The sequence below is a fragment of the Oryctolagus cuniculus genome, chromosome 16 (genome assembly GCF_051225735.1).
Source record: "Oryctolagus cuniculus isolate XC-2025 breed Fujian yellow rabbit chromosome 16, ASM5122573v1, whole genome shotgun sequence".
NCBI classification, from domain to species: Eukaryota; Metazoa; Chordata; class Mammalia; order Lagomorpha; family Leporidae; genus Oryctolagus; species Oryctolagus cuniculus.
Window position 1 is genome coordinate 2,246,131 of NC_142882.1, and position 17,724 is coordinate 2,263,854.

A 17,724-nucleotide genomic window follows, 5' to 3' on the forward strand; every position below is an offset into this window, starting at 1 on the left:
GTGCGCGGGGTCCACAATCAGATGGCGGAGGCTGGGCGGCGGGAGGCAGCACAGCGGCCCCACGGGCGGCCTGGAGGGTGGGGGCTCTAGAGGGGGCGCCCACCCCCGCCCCGAGTCCCAGAGATTCAGCCTGTGATCCCCGATGGGGGAGGGGTGGCGCGGGCCGCACCCCTCCCCCACTCCTCCCCAAAACCCGAGGGCACAGGAGGACCCGGGGGGCACCTGCCCCACCCGGGGCCCTGGACTGAGTTCCCAGCTGCTGGCTTGGGCACTGAAGGCCTCAGGAGGGAACAGTGGTGGGAGCCCCCCTCTCTCCCTCTCTCTCTCTCCCTCCCTCTCTTTCCTCTGCCCCCCCCTTCAAACAAATACATAAACAAAAATTAAAAAGGTAACCTCTAGACCGCAACAGCGGTGCATCAAACCAAGCTCCAGGACACAGCTCGCTCCCCCTCCCCCTCCCCCCTCCCCAAACCGGACCAAGGCTGGGCCAAGCCGAGCCCGGAGCCCCATCCGGGTCCCCCGCGTGGGTGCAGGGGCCAGAGCGCTGGGGCCGGTGCTGCCAGGCTGGAGTCAGCAGCCGAGGCGGGCTGGACCCAGGCCCTCGGACGCAGGACCCGGAGGAAGCCCTGCCCCGCACGCCCGCGTCCCCCAGTCCACTGTGTGCTGCGGGCATGCCCCACGAGGTTCCCGAGCCCACCGGGGGTGGCCCTGCTCCGCGGTCAGCACTCGGGGGCGCAGCTCAGCCCTGAGGCCACATGCGAGCAGCCGGCCGCCATGATGCCATGGTCTGGTGCCCCGGCCGTGTTCCGGGGGCGGGACCCTGGGCAGCTGGGGTGGGGCGCAACAGGATAACGCAAGGGGGCCCGGAGCGAGTGGGGGAGGGGGACCACTGGGTGGGTGTCCAGCATCTGAAGCCGGAGGCTGCACCCCTACACTAACTACGCAGCCCCATTGCCTCTCTCCTGCTGGGTGGCCACCTGAGGTCACAATAGCAGGATTAATAACAGAGGCCGGCAAGAGTCCCACGTGGGCACGGGTTCGAGTTCTGGCTGCTCCACTTCCGATCCAGCTCCCAGCTAATGGCCTGGCAGGGGGCAGTGGTGGCCCAAGTGCTGGGGCCCCTGCACACCCCCGTGGGAGACCCGGATGAGGCTCCTGGCTCCGGCCGAGGTGGGCGTTTGCGAGTGAACCTGCGGATGGACGACCTCCCCCCCGCCCCTCCGCCCGTGTCACTCTTAGGTAAGGAAACGTCTTCAGAGGGCAGGGCCTCCGCAAAGCCCCTGGGCCCCGCCCACCGCCCACCGCCCGCGGGGGGGGGCGAACCTCGGAGGACGGTGAGCTTGGCGTGCACGGTGATCTCGCCGGCCGCGTTCTGCGCCACGCACTCGTACACGTTCTCGTCGCGCGGCGTACGCAACGGCTGGATCCGCAGCACGGCGCCCGCGCTCTCGTCAAACTCGATCGTCTGCGGGCGCGGGGCGGGGCGCGGCGTGAGCCAGCTGCGGTCTCCGGGCCTCCGGCCGGCCGTGCCCACCCCCGCGGCCCGGGGGCGTCTGGGAGCAGCGCTGGGGAGGGTGTGCGCGGGGCGTGGGGCATCCCCGCGAAATGCCCGGGGACCGGAGACCCAGGCCGGAGCACGGGCGACAGGTGGAGCGAGCCGCGTGCCCGTGGGCGGGAGCCGTGTGCACAGGGGAGCCCACGGAGCGCACGTGGGTGGGTGTCCTGTGCCCGTGGGCGGGAGCCGCGTGCCCACTCCGGACTGGCCACCACGCCGGCGGTGGCCGTGTGCACTTCTGTGCGCAATGGCGCTGCTTTCCCGGTGGAGACAGAGAGGTCTAGGGCCCGACCTCGGGCTGCACAGCTCAGGCGGCAGAGCCAGGGAACGCGGCTGGGGCTCCCGCGGGGGGGGGGGTGCAGGGCAGGGAGGGGCCACGACCAGGGAGCCGGCGGGGAGGGGGCGTCCTCCTCGCCCGCGGCTGAGCTGCCCGGCCCCGTCGGGGCGGGGACCGAGGCTGCCTCCCTGACCCCGACTCACCTCGAAGCGCTGTGAGTTGACCTTCTTGCCTTTCTTGTTCCAGGTCACTCGTGGCTTGGGGTCGCCCGTGGCCTGACACACGAAGGAGGCCACGCCCCCGGACACGCCGATCTGGTCCTTGGGCTCCTTAATAAACCTGGGTGGCTCTGGGGACGTGGAAGGCAGAACGGGTCTCGCCTGGGTCCGGGCACGGGGCCAGGACCCCACGGGGCCACACAAGCTCGCCCTCCGCTCCCGCCCCTGCGCAGCCACGGAGGCCCACGAGCAGGAGGAAGGGGCAGGAGACAGAGCCCTCCCAGCCCCCTGCACCGCCCCCCAGGGCACCCCCGGCCCAACCCAGACCAAGCCCCACCTGGGTGAGCCTGCTCATCCCAGTGCCGCTGGGGACGACGGGAGAGACCCCCGGAACCCTGGGCCCCCAAATTCGTAACCCCACTCTGCCCTAGGCCAGGAAGGGGCCCTGTGCCCACTCCCCCAGCCCCACGGGCACCCGACGGGCATCGCAGCCCGCACGTTCCGACGGCGGCCGCCCAACCCAAGCCCAGCACGGGACCCGCCACTGCACCAGGTGCTGAGCCGCAGCCACGGCTCAGTGCGGAGCGCCTGGGTCCGCCCCCAGCCCCGCCCCCGGCCCCGCCCAGCTCCGCCCCCGGCTCCTGATCGACTCAGCCCCGCCCCTACCCCCACCCGGGCTCAGGCCCCAGCCCAGCCCCGCCCAAGGCCCCCTTCCGGCTCAGCCCCGCCCCCAGCCCGCTCAGGTCCCGCCCCCGGCCCCCGTGACAACCCCCGGGGTCCCGGATGGCGGTCCCAGCCCTGCCGTGGCCCAGGCATGGAGCGTCGCTGCCCCTCAAACTGAAGAATTTGCAGAAGCGAACATTCGGGAGCGCGATTTCTCAGTCGCCCAGGACACCAGGGCTCCGCCGGCCGGGTCGCTGCACCGCGTCCCGCGCAAGGAGCGGTGGCCGAGGTGGCGGGGTGTCGCGAGCTGGGGGCCCACCAGCAGTAGCCTAAAGGGGCCGGCGCTGTGGCGCAGCGGGTAAAGCCACCGCCTGCGACACTGGCACCCAGTATGGGAGCGGGTTGGAGTCCCGGCTGCTCCACTTCCGATCCAGCTCTCTGCTGTGGCCTGGGAGAGCAGTAGAGGATGGCCCGAGCCCTGGGGCCCCTGCACCGGGAGGGAGACCTGGAGGAAGCTCCCGGCTCCTGCCTGGTCGGGCCACTGCGGATGCACCCAAGGACGGAAGACCTCCCTCTCCATTCTCGTAACTGTAACTCTCTCTGTAACTTTGTAACCCCGACTTTCAGATGAATACATACATCTTTCAGGAAAAAAAGTAACCTAGACATCCAACAAGAGGGGATTAGTGAACCCGGGACCCGCCTAACCACGGCAGTCCCCCCCCCCCACACACAAGATTTGCTTGTTTGAAAGTCAGAGTTAGAGAGGGAGAGAGGGAGAGAGGGAGAGAGGGAGAGAGGGAGGGAGAGAGAGAGAGAGAGAGAGAGAGAGGGGCCCGGACACCCGAGTCACCCTCCACTGCCTCCCCAGCCACGGCAGGGAGCTGGATCGGAAGTGGGGCAGCCGGGACCTGAACCGGCGCCCATGTGGGACGCCAGCACCGCAGTCCAGGGCCTGAACGCTGCGCCACGGCGCTGGCCCCCGGCTGTGAAAGGGGCTGGGGCTGGCAGCGACGGAGCCGGATCAGCGCAAGGCAGGGAACAAGGGGGCAGGAGACCCAACACCGCATTGCGTGCACATGTGTGTATGTGCACTCTGGCAGGCGTGTGGTGTGTGTGCATGTGTGTTCACATGTGTGCACGTCTGGCAGGCATGTCATGTGTGCACGTGTCAATGTCTTGCATGTGTGTATGTGCGTGTGTCATGCGTGTGTGTACACATCTTGCAGGTGTGTGGCGTGCATGTGTGTGCACACGTGTGCACGTCCGACACGTGTGTCGTGCATGCATGTGTGCGGCATGGACGGGCGTGCCTGGGGGCCGCGGCTGCCTCTGCGGAGCTGTGCCGAGAGCAGGTGCACAGCTGGGGTGTTTAAAAACCCATCCGTGTTTTTCCTTTTTTAAGCAGAAAATTGTTTTTTTTAAAGCGAGTCGATTGGAGAAAAAAAGTGAAGGCTTTAAAAAACGATTTCCTTATTTAAGAGGCAGAGAGAGAGAGGGAGAGGGGAGGGGAGAGGGGACTCTCCCACCTGCTGGTTCACTCCCCAAACCCCAGGAGGCCAGGCGGAAGCCAGGCGCGGGGACTCCACCCTGCTCCTCCGCAGGGGACGGACGCGGGGGGGTGGGGTGGGCGTCAGCAAGGGGCCGGGGGCCAGGGTTGGGGGTCGGGGTAGGGGCTGGGGTTGAGGGTCCGGGGTCGGGGCCGGGGTTGGGGTAGGGGCCGGGGTTGGGGTAGGGGCCAGGGGTCGAGGCAGCAGCAACGCCCACTCCTTTCATCAGAAGCCTGGGGCCTGCAGGGAGGCAGGGCCTGACCACCGGAAACTGGAGCCTTGCCTGCCCTCAGCCGCAGACCAGCACGGCACAGGGGCCGCGGACGCCCCCAGAAACTTCTGGAAGGCGTCAGGTGCCAAGCCTGGGTCCCCACGGACCCCGGTTTCTCCCACCCAGGCCTCAGCTGCGGCCGGAGCAGTGTGGAAAGCCCGGCCTCCCTCGCACACGTGGGGGTCCCGCCCCCGCACACTCCCTGGCGGGACACCCCAGGAGCCCGTTTCAGGAAGCTGGGTCCCACACCCAGGCTGCCTGGGGAACAGTGACCTGGACAGGGCCGCCCCGGGGAAAGACAGTGGCCAGGCCAAGCCCTGCCGCTCACAGCTGCCGAGAGGGAAGGCAGAGGCCAGCGTGGGCCTCGAGGGCAGAACACGCTCCCGGCCCCCACCCACAAAGCCCTCCTCCCTCCGCGGGGCAGCCGGCACCTCCTCCGGGCAGTGTTCCCGGATTGCCACAGGCTGGGTCCCCGCGGATGCCCCGGGTGTGTGCAGCGGGCAGCCTGGTTGCGGGGCATGCCACACTTGGTTTCTGTCCCCAGACCTCCGGTGCTGGCTGCCGGCTGGGCTCAGAGCAGTTCCAAGGCCCCTGCGCCCACCAGACGCGACCCCGCCAGCCCCAGGTCCCAGGGGAGCTGTCCCTGCCCACCACACCCCCTCTGAGACCCTTGTGGGGGTGAGCGGGGTCTGTGTCGCTCAGGGAGGCAGAAAGCACACGTCGCGGCCGGGACCCCGTGGTGAGCTCGGCACAGGGGTCCCACATGAGCCCCACCAGCAGAGGGAGAGCTGCCCCCTGCGGGTAGAGGGCCGCACCCCCCCACACACCGGAGCCCTACGGCCCTACCTCGCCCCTCCTCCCGCAGCGAGGGCCCGGCCCCGCGGCATCCTGGGAAGGTCCCACTGGACCGGGCCGTCTCTGGAGCAGAGGTCATGGCCAGAGGAGGACATGGCTGGGCGCCCTGGACTGGGAGTCCCAGCCCTGCCCCCGAGAGACTCCCTCCCCCACCCCAAACTCTGCCAGGGACTCCCGCCCAGTGGACCTGCGGGTCCCAGGGGCTTGGAGACTCGGGATTGGACAGTGACAGGATGGTGACCCTCGTGGGGGGCTCCTGGGGGGCCGGTGCTCCCCTAGCAGCCACCAGAGGGCGCCAGTGAGCCCTGAGCCGGGTCCCAGCCCCTCCTGGGCCCGGAGCCCATGGCCTACCCAGCCCCCTCCCTCGCTGTGCCCCAGCCGCAGGCGCCACACAGGCTCAGGCCTGCCCCAGGGCCACTGCACGGCTCTGCCTGCCGCCTGCACTCCTGGGACCCAGAACCTCGCCTGACGACGCCACAGCCGACTCCCACCCCTGCGCTGCCTCCCTCGCCCCAGGCGAGGACCTGCACCCCCATTCAGCCGCACCCAGGAGCAGCCTTGCCCACCTCTAAATGCCCTCACCTCCTTGCTGCCAAACTCCTACACACCCACAAAACCCAGCCACGGCGCCCTTCTTGCCCGAGGAGCTTCCCTCTGGCGCTTCCGCCCACCCCCGGGGCACGTGGAAGACCCCCGGCTCGCTCAGGAGCGACCCCACGGCCGTGGGCCCCTCAGCTTCCCCTCACTGTCACCATCATCGTAGCCCTCTCCTCTGAAGCCCAGGAGGCGGGTGCCCGGTCCCACGCGCCCCAGTGACACACGGCTGACCCGTGCCCCAGCCGCGGGCGGCCCGGCCCGTCTTACCTTCCGCGGTGCAGCCTCCGAGCAGCAGGAGCACGAGCAGGCCCAGGGGACCCCGCACGGCCGCCACGCCAGGGCCCCCCGCGGCCGCCATGCTGGACCTCCGACCTGGAGGGGGCGGCCCCCCGGGGCCCTCACAGACAGGCCTCGCGCCGGGCGTCGGACGGGGCGGCGTCTGCGGAGACAGCAAGGGGCTGTGAGACGGCGGGGGCAGATCTGGGGGGGCTGCAGGGAGGCGCAGCTGGGGGCCTCAGAGGCACAGGCGAGGGCTGGGGGAGGGGCGGGTGCCGGCTCCTGGGGACGGAGGCCTCCTCGTGCCTGGGGTCAGCGCCCTTGGCAGGGAGGCCCCCAGGGCGGGCTCAGGACACCCCTGCCCCGCAGCTCTGGGCCTGGGTTCAAGTCCCAGCCCCTGCTGCTGCAGACCTCGGGGGCCCTGCCACCCTTGGGGAGACCCGGATGGAGCTCCTGGCTACTGCCTGTTCCGGCCCCAGCCGGCGCAGGCATCTGGGGAGGAGGCCAGAGCACGGGACAGCTCTCTTTCTCTGCCTTTCACGTAAACTTAAAAAAAATAAAGAGGTCGGGAGATCCCCTCCCCCACTGACCCACAGGGCCTCGCGCCCCGTTCTCCAGCGATGGGCGTCCCTGTGGAATGCGGCGGGAGCAGCCCCCAGGACCAAGGCAGTCCCCAGACCCCAGCCCCAGGCCAAGCCCCTTGGGGGGACTCTCTCCCCGCCCCACCGCCCCTCCCACCGGGCATCCTCAGCTCCCGGGGGGCGTCACTCCCACAGGAAGCCCCCTCCCCGGTCCGTGGCCAGAGCAGAGCCAACACGGACCCCCCTCAGTGGCCCCCATGACCAAGCACCCAGCGCCGCTCCCCCGGGCACCGGCCTCTTCCCACTGCCCGGACACCTGCCGGGGCCACAGCCAGAGCAGGGCGGGGCCTGAGCCGCCCAGCACCCACCCGGCTGTGCCCTGGGTGGGTCCTGGCCGTGGCCATAGCGCAGGACCGCCTCTGTGATCTGGGTCCTAAATTAGCCGGCTGTGGTCTGCGGTCGCCTCGCCCAGCCCCGGCGAGGCAAGGGCAAGACCTCAGGGCAAGGCTGGGCCGTGGCCGGGTCACCGTCCAGGGGCGGCCAGCGCAGGCGGAGCGGCTCAGCGCGCGCAGTGAGGCCACGCAGGCAGAGCCAGTGCACAGTCAGCCTGCGGACGCACTTGGACACACAGTCAGACCACAGAGCGTGTCAGACAAGTGACACCTACACGGGCAGGGTCAGACCCCCAGGGAAACAGACAAGACCCCGGGCGCACAGTGGGGCCACACGCGCAGCCACAGGTGCCTGGGCAGGTGCACAGGGGCCGCCCCCGCCCACACAGCCCGGCCCCACGGGCAGAGACCCACGACGGTGCAGAGGCCAGGGCTGGGTGCGTTCCTGGGCCCCCACCCTGTGCCCCCTAAGAGGCAAAGCGGCCACCAGGAAGCCTGCAGCTGTCTGGGGGCGGGGGCTGGGTGAGGGTTGGCCTTGGGGAGACTGAGGCAGCGCCCCCCAGCCCGCAGCTCGGAGAGCCCGCCCGGGGCGCAGAGACAGGGGGCCTGGGGGAGCTGGGCAGCCCCTGGCGACACCCCAGGTTGGCCACGCCCACTGCGGGGCACCCCTGCCCCAGGTGCAGCAGAGGGCCCGGGCAGGACCCCGCAGAGCCAGCATCTGCCCCGCCGGAAGCCCCGGCGTGGGGGGCACATCACAAGCCTCCTGGGTTTCACAGTCCACCCAGAAGCTGCCCACTCGCCGGCACTATTTTTGGCCTCCACCTGGTCCAGTACCATCACCGCCCACCGGGACCCGCTCTGTCACCTCGGCCCCCACCCCCGCCTGTGCTCCCTGTAGCAAGGACACCTGGGAACCCCCGAGTGCGGTCCCCACTGGCTCCCAGCCCCTCGGGGTCAGAGCCCCCTCCTTCCCGTGCCCTGTCCCCTCCTCCCTCTCTGGCCATCGATCACTCTGTCCCAGCCCCTGGGCCTGCCTCAGGGCCTTTGCACACACCGTGTGCACTGGCTGAGCACTGAGCGGATGGGAGTTGAGGATACCTCTGCACGAGGAGCAGCGTTGAGAACAGACAAGAGAGGGGACTCAGAGGTCCTAGGAAGGAGGAAGGGAGGGAGTGGGTGTGGGCGGGACCCACAGGGCAGCCCGGGCCAGGGAAGGACGTGGCTGGGTTGGCGCTGGGCCAACATGGCCACGTCGCCGTTCCTGCAACTAAGGCAGCTGGGCCACCCGCCTGGCCCAGTGAGATGCGCCCGTGGCACGGGGCGGCCACCAGCAAGGGGACGGCTGCCCTCGGGGCACTGGAGAGAAACACACTGTGGAGTGGAGAAAGGGAGTGGCGGCTGGACCTGGAACCCGGGTCCCCACTGGGGTCCCGCCGGCTCTGAGCTCCCGGAGCGCAGGGCCCTGTGCACGGAAACAGGCCCACCGAGACCCCGCCCAGGGTCCCCACGCGGCACCAGCCGACAGGTGAACGGGCAGCCGTCCCAGCCCGGGTCATGCGATCCCGGGGCCGGCTTTGTGTGCCCACGCAGCCCAGCGAGCATAAAGGGGCGATTATACCCCAGGGCTGGTGTCGCCTGCGCGAGGCGGGGTCTCCTGGGACCTGCGCCCAGCCCCAGGGAGTCTGGGGGGCTCAGCTGCCCAATTCCCACCCTCGAGGAACAGACGGGGACCCCACGACCCTGCTGCCCCTACCTCACCTCCAAGGCACCTCCCTCGGGGCTCCTGCTGTCCAGAATCTTGTCCGAGTGCCCCAGCCCCCTGCCCACGACCCGTCACTCAGGGTGTGCCGTGGAGGGGGAGAGGGGCTGGGTGGTCACTGGCTCCAGCCAAGCCCCTCCCCTTGAGGGGCGCCTGCTGCCCCCCCTCCCGCAGGATGCAGGCTCCAGGCGGGGCGCCCCTCGGGAATTGAGATCTGGCTCTAACGGACCGCCCACGCGCACTGAGAGCCAAGGGTCAGGGCCCCGTCCCCAAGGGTCCCCGCGGCCAGCAGTGGACGGGCGGCAGCGGGGCCAGGCCCGAGCTCCCTCCTGCTTGACAGATGCCAACACAGCGCCGAGAGCCACGCGTGGACCGGGGCTGGGCTGCGTCTGTGGCGTCCGCGTCCCCAGCTCCACCACCAGCTGAGGCGGCCGCGGCCTGGGTGCCCTGTGTGGCTCACACCCCCACTGGGGCTCCCAGCTGCTGGGCCCCTCAGCCAGGGACCCTGGACAGCCGCCTCGCGTGACCGAGCCCCCCAGCTGGCTGCCATCAACTCTCCCTTGGAGTGCTGCCCCAGCCCTGCCCCAGCCCTGCTCCCAGAGCTGCCCGTGTGGCCCCTCGCCCCCTACTCCCGGCTCCCCGTCTCATCTCAGCCCTCCTGCCCAGCCTCGGGGCTCAGCTGAGGGCCCCCTCCTCCAGGAAGCACTCCCTGCACACCTCTGTCGCCACCCCGCTGCACATAGCCGGCGCCTGCTGTATGCCCAGCACTTTCTCTGCATCGCTCCTGGGCCCCCTCTGCTTGGGGGTGGGGGTCGGGGGATACTGGGTGATTCCAGCAATTTCCGGCCATCATCCCGGGGGGAGGGGTTGGGGCGGGGCCAGCCAGACCCCTGGGAGGACTGGGAAGTCCATGGGCCCAGGCCGCGAAGCCAGCGGGAGGCCGAGGCAGAGTGGACCACGGCAGGCGCAGGGCCGGGCCTGGAGACCGGGAAGATGGGGGTCTGCTTAAGCCGCCCCCCGCCCTGCTCGCGCCCTGCACCCCACCCTGTTCTTCAAGGCTCAGCGGCCGAGTCGGACCCACAGGTCCAGGGCGCGCGGGGAAGGAAACTTTCCCGTGATGGGGGGGAGGGGCAGCGGCAGCACAGCACCCCCCCCCCCCAGCCCACCTCCGGACCTGACCCTCCAGGTCCTGCGGCCTCCTCCGCCGCCGGCGTCGCCGGGAAGGCGCCCCGAGCCCCTCCACCCCCGCCTGGCTCCGCCCCCGAGAGGTGGGGGGAGGCGGGCCCCGGGCCAGGCAGGGAACGGAGCCGCGGAGCCTAACGGTCCCGACTTCTCCCAAGTGCGGGCCGCCGGGCTGCGGTGGGGGTGGCGGCGCCAGGCAGCGGGAGGGCGGGCGGCAGGCCCGGACCCGGCCGGGGTGCGGGGCCGGGGGGCGAGGACGCGGGGGTCCCCCGCGCCCAGCCGCAGGGGAGCGAGCCCGACACGGACTGCGGGCCTCGGGCCAGAAGGGGGTCCCGGGCGCACTCACCCGCCGCTCGGCGATGGGGCCGCGCCGTCCCAGCCTCAGCGCGCGTCCCTGGGCGCCCGGAGCGGGGAGCGCTCGGGAGAGGCCGCGGCGCGCGCGAGCGAGCTCGGCCTGGGGGCGGGGCAGGGGCGGGGCGGGGGCGGGGCCCCGGGCGGAAGCGGGGCGGGGGCCCCTCGGTGGGGTGCAGGGCAGGGAGGGAGCCCCTGCCCGGTGCCCCCTTGCCCCGGGCGGAGGAGGGCCTCGGCGGGGGGCGGCCCAGACTCAGGAGGTGGGAGAAGGGGCTGCTGGGGGTCCCCGGGAATGAAGGGGAGGGGGCCACGGCGGCAGAGGCCCCCGCCTTCGCCACGAGCCCCGGGAGGGGGCGCAGAGCGCAGGGCCGGATTGGAAACAGATGGGCGGCCGTGCCAGGCCCGTGACACCCGATCCGAGCGGACCAGAGGGGGCCGGGGGAGGGGGCGGGGGAGGGGAGGGGCGGCGCGGCCCGGCGGCCAATCCCGGCGCGCTCTGCCGCCCGGGGTGCGGATGCGGGTTTGAAAACTCCACGCAAAGGCACGGAATGCGGAGACCGGGCGGGTCCTGGGGCCCACGGGGAGGCTGCGATGCAGGCGACGGGCGCGGACCCGATGGAGACCCACGGGCCGCCTCGGCGAGGCCGGTTCCCCACTCCCACTCCCGGCGGGAGGGCCTCAGGACGGGAGGTGCCCCTAGCCAGCATTATTAAGCGCCGCGTGTATACCAGCGGTGCGCCCGCTCAGGCGGCCCTAGGGGGCCGGCGCGACCATCAGCTCCTTCGGCCAAAGCAAAGTGGAGGAGAGAGAAGGGACCAGGAGGGCAGGCAGGGGCTGGGGCCCAGGGGCAGGGACGGGGCGGGGGGGCCTGCACCTGCCAGCAGACAGGGACCCCCTGGAGCCCGGGCACTGCCCTCTCTGACTGGGGTCCCTGACTTCAGTTGTCGCGCCTGTAATAAAAGACTTGGGGTTGAGCGGCCGCCTGCAGGTTCCAGTCCCGGCTGCTCCACTTCCGACCCAGCTCTCTGCTGATGCGCCTGGGAGAGCAGCAGAGGACGGCCCAAGTCCCTGGGCCCCTGCACCCGCGTGGGAGACCCGGATGGAGCTCCTGGCTCCTGGCTGCACCCCAGCCTCGGCCGTCGCGGCCATTTGGAAAGTGGAGCAGGGGATGGAAGACCTCTCTGTCTCTAACTCTGCCTTTCAAAAAAAAAAAAAAAAAAAGCGCCGTACACAGCAGGAGCTCAATGAATGCGCAGGGCTTCAGGGTCTAGGACCAGTGCCTGGCTGGGGGCTGCTCAGGACCCACCAGGCGACAGCAGCCGGCTGGGCCCGCCCCCTCCCCCAGGCGGTCCCGCCTATGTCGCCATGGAGACGACCTCCCGCCCCCTGGAAGCTGGGAACCGGGCCACTGTGCGGGCGGGGGAGAGCCCCAGGGGCCCGGGCCGGGTCTCGCGGCCCCGTCTGTGGAGTCCCGGCCCAGGCCGGCCTCTCCCTCCTGACGGCGGCGTCGGCGGCCGGTACCGGGGCTGCCTCGGTTCCCGCCAGGTCCTGGGCCCCCAGGGGTCGGGGCCGGGGCGCCCAGGAGACAGCCGCGGCCCGAGCACCTGCCAAGGCCTGGCTCCAGGCTCGCAGCGACCGCGGGGAGCTGGCGGGCAGGGAAGAGCTGGACCCCGGGAAGGTCAGGGACGCGCGAGGAGGCGCCGGTGTCCGGGGGAAGAGCAACCGAGACAGACGGCGGCGCAGGGGCCGGCGCCGTGCCCCAGCATCCCACATGGGCACCAGTTCGAGTCCTGGCTGCTCCGCTTCCGATCCAGCTCCCTGCTACTGTGCCTGGGAAAGCAGCAGGTGTTGGCCCTAGTGTTTGGAGCCCTGCACCCACGTGGGAGACCCGGATGAAGCTCCTGGCTCCTGGCTTCAGCCTGGCCCACTCTCGCACACTGCGGGCATCTGGGGAGAGAGCCAGCAAATGGGAGAGCTCTGTCTCTCCCTCTCTAACTCTGCCTTCCAAATAAAATAAACGCATCTTCTTCTAAAACAAAAAGCGGGCACAGCTTGTGCCAAGGTCCTGGGGTGCTGGAGGAGCAAGTGTGGCTGGAGCAGAGAGTGGGAGGAGGGAGGCACAGGGCAAGCTCTTGTGGCTGTGTGGACTTGAACTTGGCTCCGAGGGAGGTGGGAGCCGTGGGGGGCTGTGGGCAGAGGAGGGGCGGGGCCTGACTCAGGTGTTGGGGGTGGGGGTGGCTGGGGCCGGTCCCAGTGGGGGCACAAGGGAAGGAACTGGTGTGTTTCAGCTCTGTTCTGGGGACCGACCGACACAGGGGCTGGCGTGGGAGGTAAGGATGACCCAGGGCTTTGGACCTGAGCACCTGGAAGGTCCGAGCTGCCGCCTCCAGGAAGCCTGCCTGGTTACCTTGCCCAAGGAAGCTTTGGCTGCCCTTGGGGGAGGCGACTCGGCCGGCTCACGTCAGTTCCCGCAGCTGGGACGTTCGGGGGTAAATTTTTTTTTTTTTTTCAAAATAACTTCTCTTCTAATTATAAAATAGGCGCGTGCCGCAGAAAATGAGGGGAAATCAGCAAAAAGGAGAAAATAAAAATTACCCATCATCCACCGAGCGCGCGCGCGCCGGGAGGACCTGGTGGCCGGCGCCCCAGGGGCTGTGCACTGGGATTGAGGCTGGGTTGGGTTTGAAAGGCAGAGCGAGAGCGAGAGCGAGAGAGACCTCTTCTGCCCGGGGGTTCGCGGCCCCCGACCCACAGCCGAGCCAGGAGCTCCATCGGGGCGCGCTGTGCGCATGAGCAGAGAGCGGGCGCCGCCGGGCAGCCGGGCCTTGAACTCAGGCGCTGAGATGGGGCGCGGGGGCCGGAAGCAGCGGCTTAACCGCAGAGCTGTGACGCCTGCCCCTCCTGGTAGCTTTGAGGCCGGAACACGCACGCAATATACACGCACACATGCGCTCTCCCTCTCTCTCCCTGGCCATGCCCTCCACCCCCACGGGACCCTGCCAGCCAGCAGCTCAGCCCCAGCCATGACCTTTGACCGCAAGCGGGCAGAGCAAGAGTCACAGTGGGCCTCTCTTCTTCCCAAGGCTGAGCGGGCCCAGGTCTGCGGTCGCCTCGCAAGGCCGGCGAGCATGGGGCCTCGCGGAAGAGGAGCGCCCGGGGTCTGGATCTGACGGAGGGAGCCAGAGGACAGCAGCCATTGGCCGCATAGCAGGTGCAAAGGCCCTGCGGCCGCGGCTCCCTCCCACCCCTCTGTGGGCGAAGGGGACGGCGGCCACAAGGCCCACGGAGCGGCCGGGACCCCTGCTTGCCCCCTGGCGCCTCCGGCAGCCCTGTGCGGTCCTGCGGCCTCTGAAGCCTGTCCCGACCTGCCCGGCACTCGGCACACGCCTGAGCAGGGAGCGCCGGCCCGACCCGGCCGCCTCACATTTGGAAGAAAATCTCTCGAGGTTTCATTCCAAGCCTAGCGCCGCCAACTCGCCCAGCCCAGGCTCCCGGGACGGGAGAGGAACCGGCCGAGCGGCCCTGCCCCGCGGCAGCGGCGTGTGCCAACCCCGGCCGCCTCGCCCACGCCTGGCACACCCAGCCCTCCTTAGCGCGCACCCCCCGCGGCCTCCGGCCTCCACGCGCCCCGGCACGGCAACTTCCTCTCCTCCCACACTCGCCCGAGGCCTTCAGGCGCGGCTGCATCCAGCACGGAGGCGCCAAGGTTCCCGCGAGCCTCGGCTCCATCCTCCGCTCACCCCACGCTGCGGGTCTGGGAACACCCGCACTTCCCTCCGCAGTGCCGGGTGAACCTGGCCATCTGCTCCCCAGGGCCCCTCCCGCCCCCTACCACCAGCGGCGGCACCTGCGTCAGGCCCCGCCCCTCCCCGCCAGGCCCCTCCCACCTGCCCGGCTCGCTCTGCACGGAGCATGCGCGGCACACGGCCACAGACCCGGCACGTTCCTGTTTGAAGTCAGAGTTGCAGAGAGAGGGAGACAGAGAGAGAGAGAGATCTCCCATCGCTGGTTCACTCCCCAGGTGGCCGCGACGGCCGGGGCTCCCACGTGGGACCACCGTCCACCGCCGTCCAGGCCATGAGCAGGGAGCCGGATCGGAAGAGGAGCAGCTGGGACTCGAACCGGCGCGCGCATGCGACACCCGCGCTGCAGGCGGCTTAGCCCACGGCGCCGCAGCAGCCACATGGCGCACTTCATCCCTGGCTGGTTTGGCAGAGGCTGGGGGAACTGGGAGGGCAGGTCCCAGGGCTGGTACACAGTAGGTGCATAATCAGTGCTTCTTCGGCGCGGGAGTGGAGTAGTGGCGGCGGAGCAGCGGCGGCCGGGGTCCCAGTCCCGCCTCGGCTTTGAATTACAGCAGCCCACTGAGGCAGCCGGGGAGCCCCCAGAACCCGGGGGGCACCCCGGCTGCAGCTCTGGGCTCCCAGCTGTCTAGGGCACTTGGGGGTGGCCCAGCGACAGGAGACCCCTGCGCCTCGGTCCTCACCTGCCTGTCCCAGGTAAGACGGCCGGGCCTGGCAGAGGGGGGGCGCTGCACCCCCAGGCCCGGCTCTGCTGCCACACGGGGGGCCGCCCAATTCCACAGGGCCAGGCCCCTCCTCCCCGTAGGCTCTGGACCCTCCGTGGTGGCTGCTGCCCGCGTGGGGATTTAGACCCGCGCCCAGCCCCCACCCCCTACTATCCCTGGCCTCACCGTCACCCACCCACCTGCTACCCTCCCCCCTCTCAGCTTGGACGGCCCCGCAGCGGAGATCCAGCCGGCTCGGGGGAGCCTTGAAGGTCACGGCCAGCAGGGTGACCAGGGGGCCGTGCGAGCCGCCATCCCCCGCCCCTGGATCCATCCCCAGGGACGGCATTCTCTTACAAAGGGGCCAGCAGGTGCCGTCCAAGCCCCAGCAGGTGCACAGGAGGAAGCACGGAGCAGGTGGGAGTGGGGGTGGAGCCCCACACCTGCCCCGGGAGCCCTGCAGCTCGGGGGGCGGGGGGGAGGGAGTGAGCTTCTACAAACGCATTTCTTAGAGTGACGGGGTGGGGGGGCTTCCAACCTCCGGTTCAGCCCCCAAGCGGCTGCCGCCCAGGGAAGCCAGGAGCTCCATCTGGGTCTCCCCGTGGGTGCAGGGCCCCAGGCACTGGGCTGTCACCGCTGCTGCCCCAGGCCATGGGCAGGGAGCAGCCGGCGCCACAAGCAGACGCCCGGGGTCTGCTCAGATTCATTCCCGCACAGGCAAGCCCCCTCCCACATCGTGACCCACGGGCAAGTTGGGAATCCCAGCGGGCGGCTGAGACCCCCACGTCCCAAGTCAGGGCGCCGGGTTCGAGTCCCGGCTCAGGTTCTGGCCCCGGCCCCAGCTGGTACGGCCGCTGGGGGGCGGCAGCGGGGGCCCGCGTGGGAGCCCCGGCACCCGGCACCGCGAGCACAGGGACCCGACCAGCAGGGGGCGCTCGCTCGCTCCCTGACAGCTGCTCCTGGGCAGCCCACGGAGACCCCGGCCCACGGAGCCCCCGGAGAGCGGCTCAGGCCCACGGAGGCCCTGACCCCCAGAGACCCCGGTCCACGGAGACCCCGGCCCACAGAGGCCCCAGCCCACGGAGCCTCCGGGGAGTGGCTCAGGCCCACGGAGGCCCTGGCCCACGAAGACCCCGGCCCATAGAGCCCTGCAGGGAGTGGCTCGGGCCCACGGAGCCCCCGGGGAGTGGCTCAGGCCCCGTCGGCTGGGCGCCCGCGCCTCGCAGTCGTATTGGAGATTAGCGCCGCCGCTATGAAAAGGAACGGGAGAGCCGGCTGCAGAATTACAGAATTGCTTTTTAAGCCGCTGTATTTTTAAATGAAGACAAAAAATAAATAAATAAAGCACGGAGGTGCAGAACGGCCTTGAAAAGACGCCGAGACAAAGGCCTCGGACTCGGCCGCCTGCAGGCGCTCAGGGTCCGGGCCGACGCCGGGTCCGGCTCTGATCCTCCTTGGAGTGGCAGCTGTGTCCATGCGCACAGTCCAGCCCTGCGTGCGTTCTTATCGATAAAACTTTATTGGTGCCTAACTACGCCCACCGGCTTCCGCAGCAGACCCCGGGAGACCCAGCCACGCCCTGGCCCTCTCCGGCCGAGCACTGTTCCCGGGGGGGTGGGCAGGGCCGGAGAGAGATGAATTCATCAGATTCCCGAACAAAAGGCCCGCGGCCCTGCCAGCCGCTCTGGCCTGCATGGTAACGAGCCAGGAATTACCCACAATGCCCGGCCGAGCGCGAGGCGCTTGGCCTGGGTCCTGCGCTGACTTCTAGACGCTCGTGTGTATACAATGTCACTCCCTCCTCCCGTTCCTTCCTCTCTGTGAGTGGGGGACACGGAGGGGCAGGAGGGGGACGGGACCAGGACCCCGAGAGGAGGTGGCAGGTGCTCCGAGGGGACCCTGGACACAGCCTGAGCTACACGCTGTCGGCCCCCAGAACAAGGTGCAGCTACACCGGCGGCCCCGCCCCCAAAACCACACGCTTGACCCCAGGGGCGCAGCCGTCCGTCCCGTCCCAACTCCTGACCTGGTGCCCGCTGCAGCCAGGGGGCGCCCGTGAGCCTGAGCCAGGCCCTGCCTACCTCCCACTGCAGCCAGGGGGCGCCCGTGAGCCTGAGCCAGGCCCTGCCTACATCCCACTGCAGCCGGGGGGCGCCCGTGAGCCTGCGCCAGCCCCCGCCTGCCTCCCCCTGCAGCTGGGGGGCACCTGTGTGCCTGAGCCGGCCCCCGCCTGCCTCCCACTGCAGCCGGGGGGCGCCCGTGAGCCTGAGCCAGCCCCCGCCTGCCTCCCTCGCCACCACCCGCCCAGGTGCTGGGGTTGCGGCCCCAGCATAAACCCATTCTCCAGGGCCTGGGTCCCACAGCAGCCCAGGGGCAGGGGGCTCGGCTAGCCGGCACGTGCTTGTCCGGGGGTCCCAGGGCGAGGGGAACTGAGGATCAAACGTGCACTCAGCCCCCCAATATAAACACGTGCTGGCGCGGGGACCCGCAGGAACCAGCGCTGCGGCTCCCAGCAAGACGCAGGTGGGCGCGCGTGGAGCAGGACGCAGCCCTGAAAAAGGAGCCGCAGGCGCACTTGGCGGGAACGGCAGGCACGGGGCAGGGGACAGCGCCCGCCCTTCATCCGGAAAGGATGAGTGACAGCAGGGCGGGCGGCCGGAGCCAGGTCCCTGCGCATGCGCGCCCTGGGA

General features: G+C 70.3%; 1 protein-coding gene across 4 annotated transcripts in view; it reads right to left on the reverse strand.

Annotated features, from left to right (window-relative positions):
• Nucleotides 1-17,724, reverse strand: part of PTPRS (protein tyrosine phosphatase receptor type S) — a 61,446-nt gene that overhangs the window by 33,709 nt on the left and 10,013 nt on the right. Inside the window, exons 1-4 of one of the 4 annotated variants that reach the window (XM_089316155.1) lie at nucleotides 10,523-10,663; nucleotides 6,254-6,425; nucleotides 2,036-2,181; nucleotides 1,324-1,465 (exon numbers count right to left, since the gene is read on the reverse strand). In XM_089316155.1, coding sequence (XP_089172281.1) covers nucleotides 1,324-1,465; nucleotides 2,036-2,181; nucleotides 6,254-6,344 — 379 coding nt within the window. In that variant the 5' untranslated portion in view covers nucleotides 6,345-6,425; nucleotides 10,523-10,663. Of the gene's footprint in view, nucleotides 1-1,323; nucleotides 1,466-2,035; nucleotides 2,182-6,253; nucleotides 6,426-10,168; nucleotides 10,194-10,522; nucleotides 10,665-17,724 lie in introns of those variants that run through there. The other 3 variants (XM_089316154.1, XM_089316153.1, XM_089316152.1) reach the window with 3 other exon arrangements.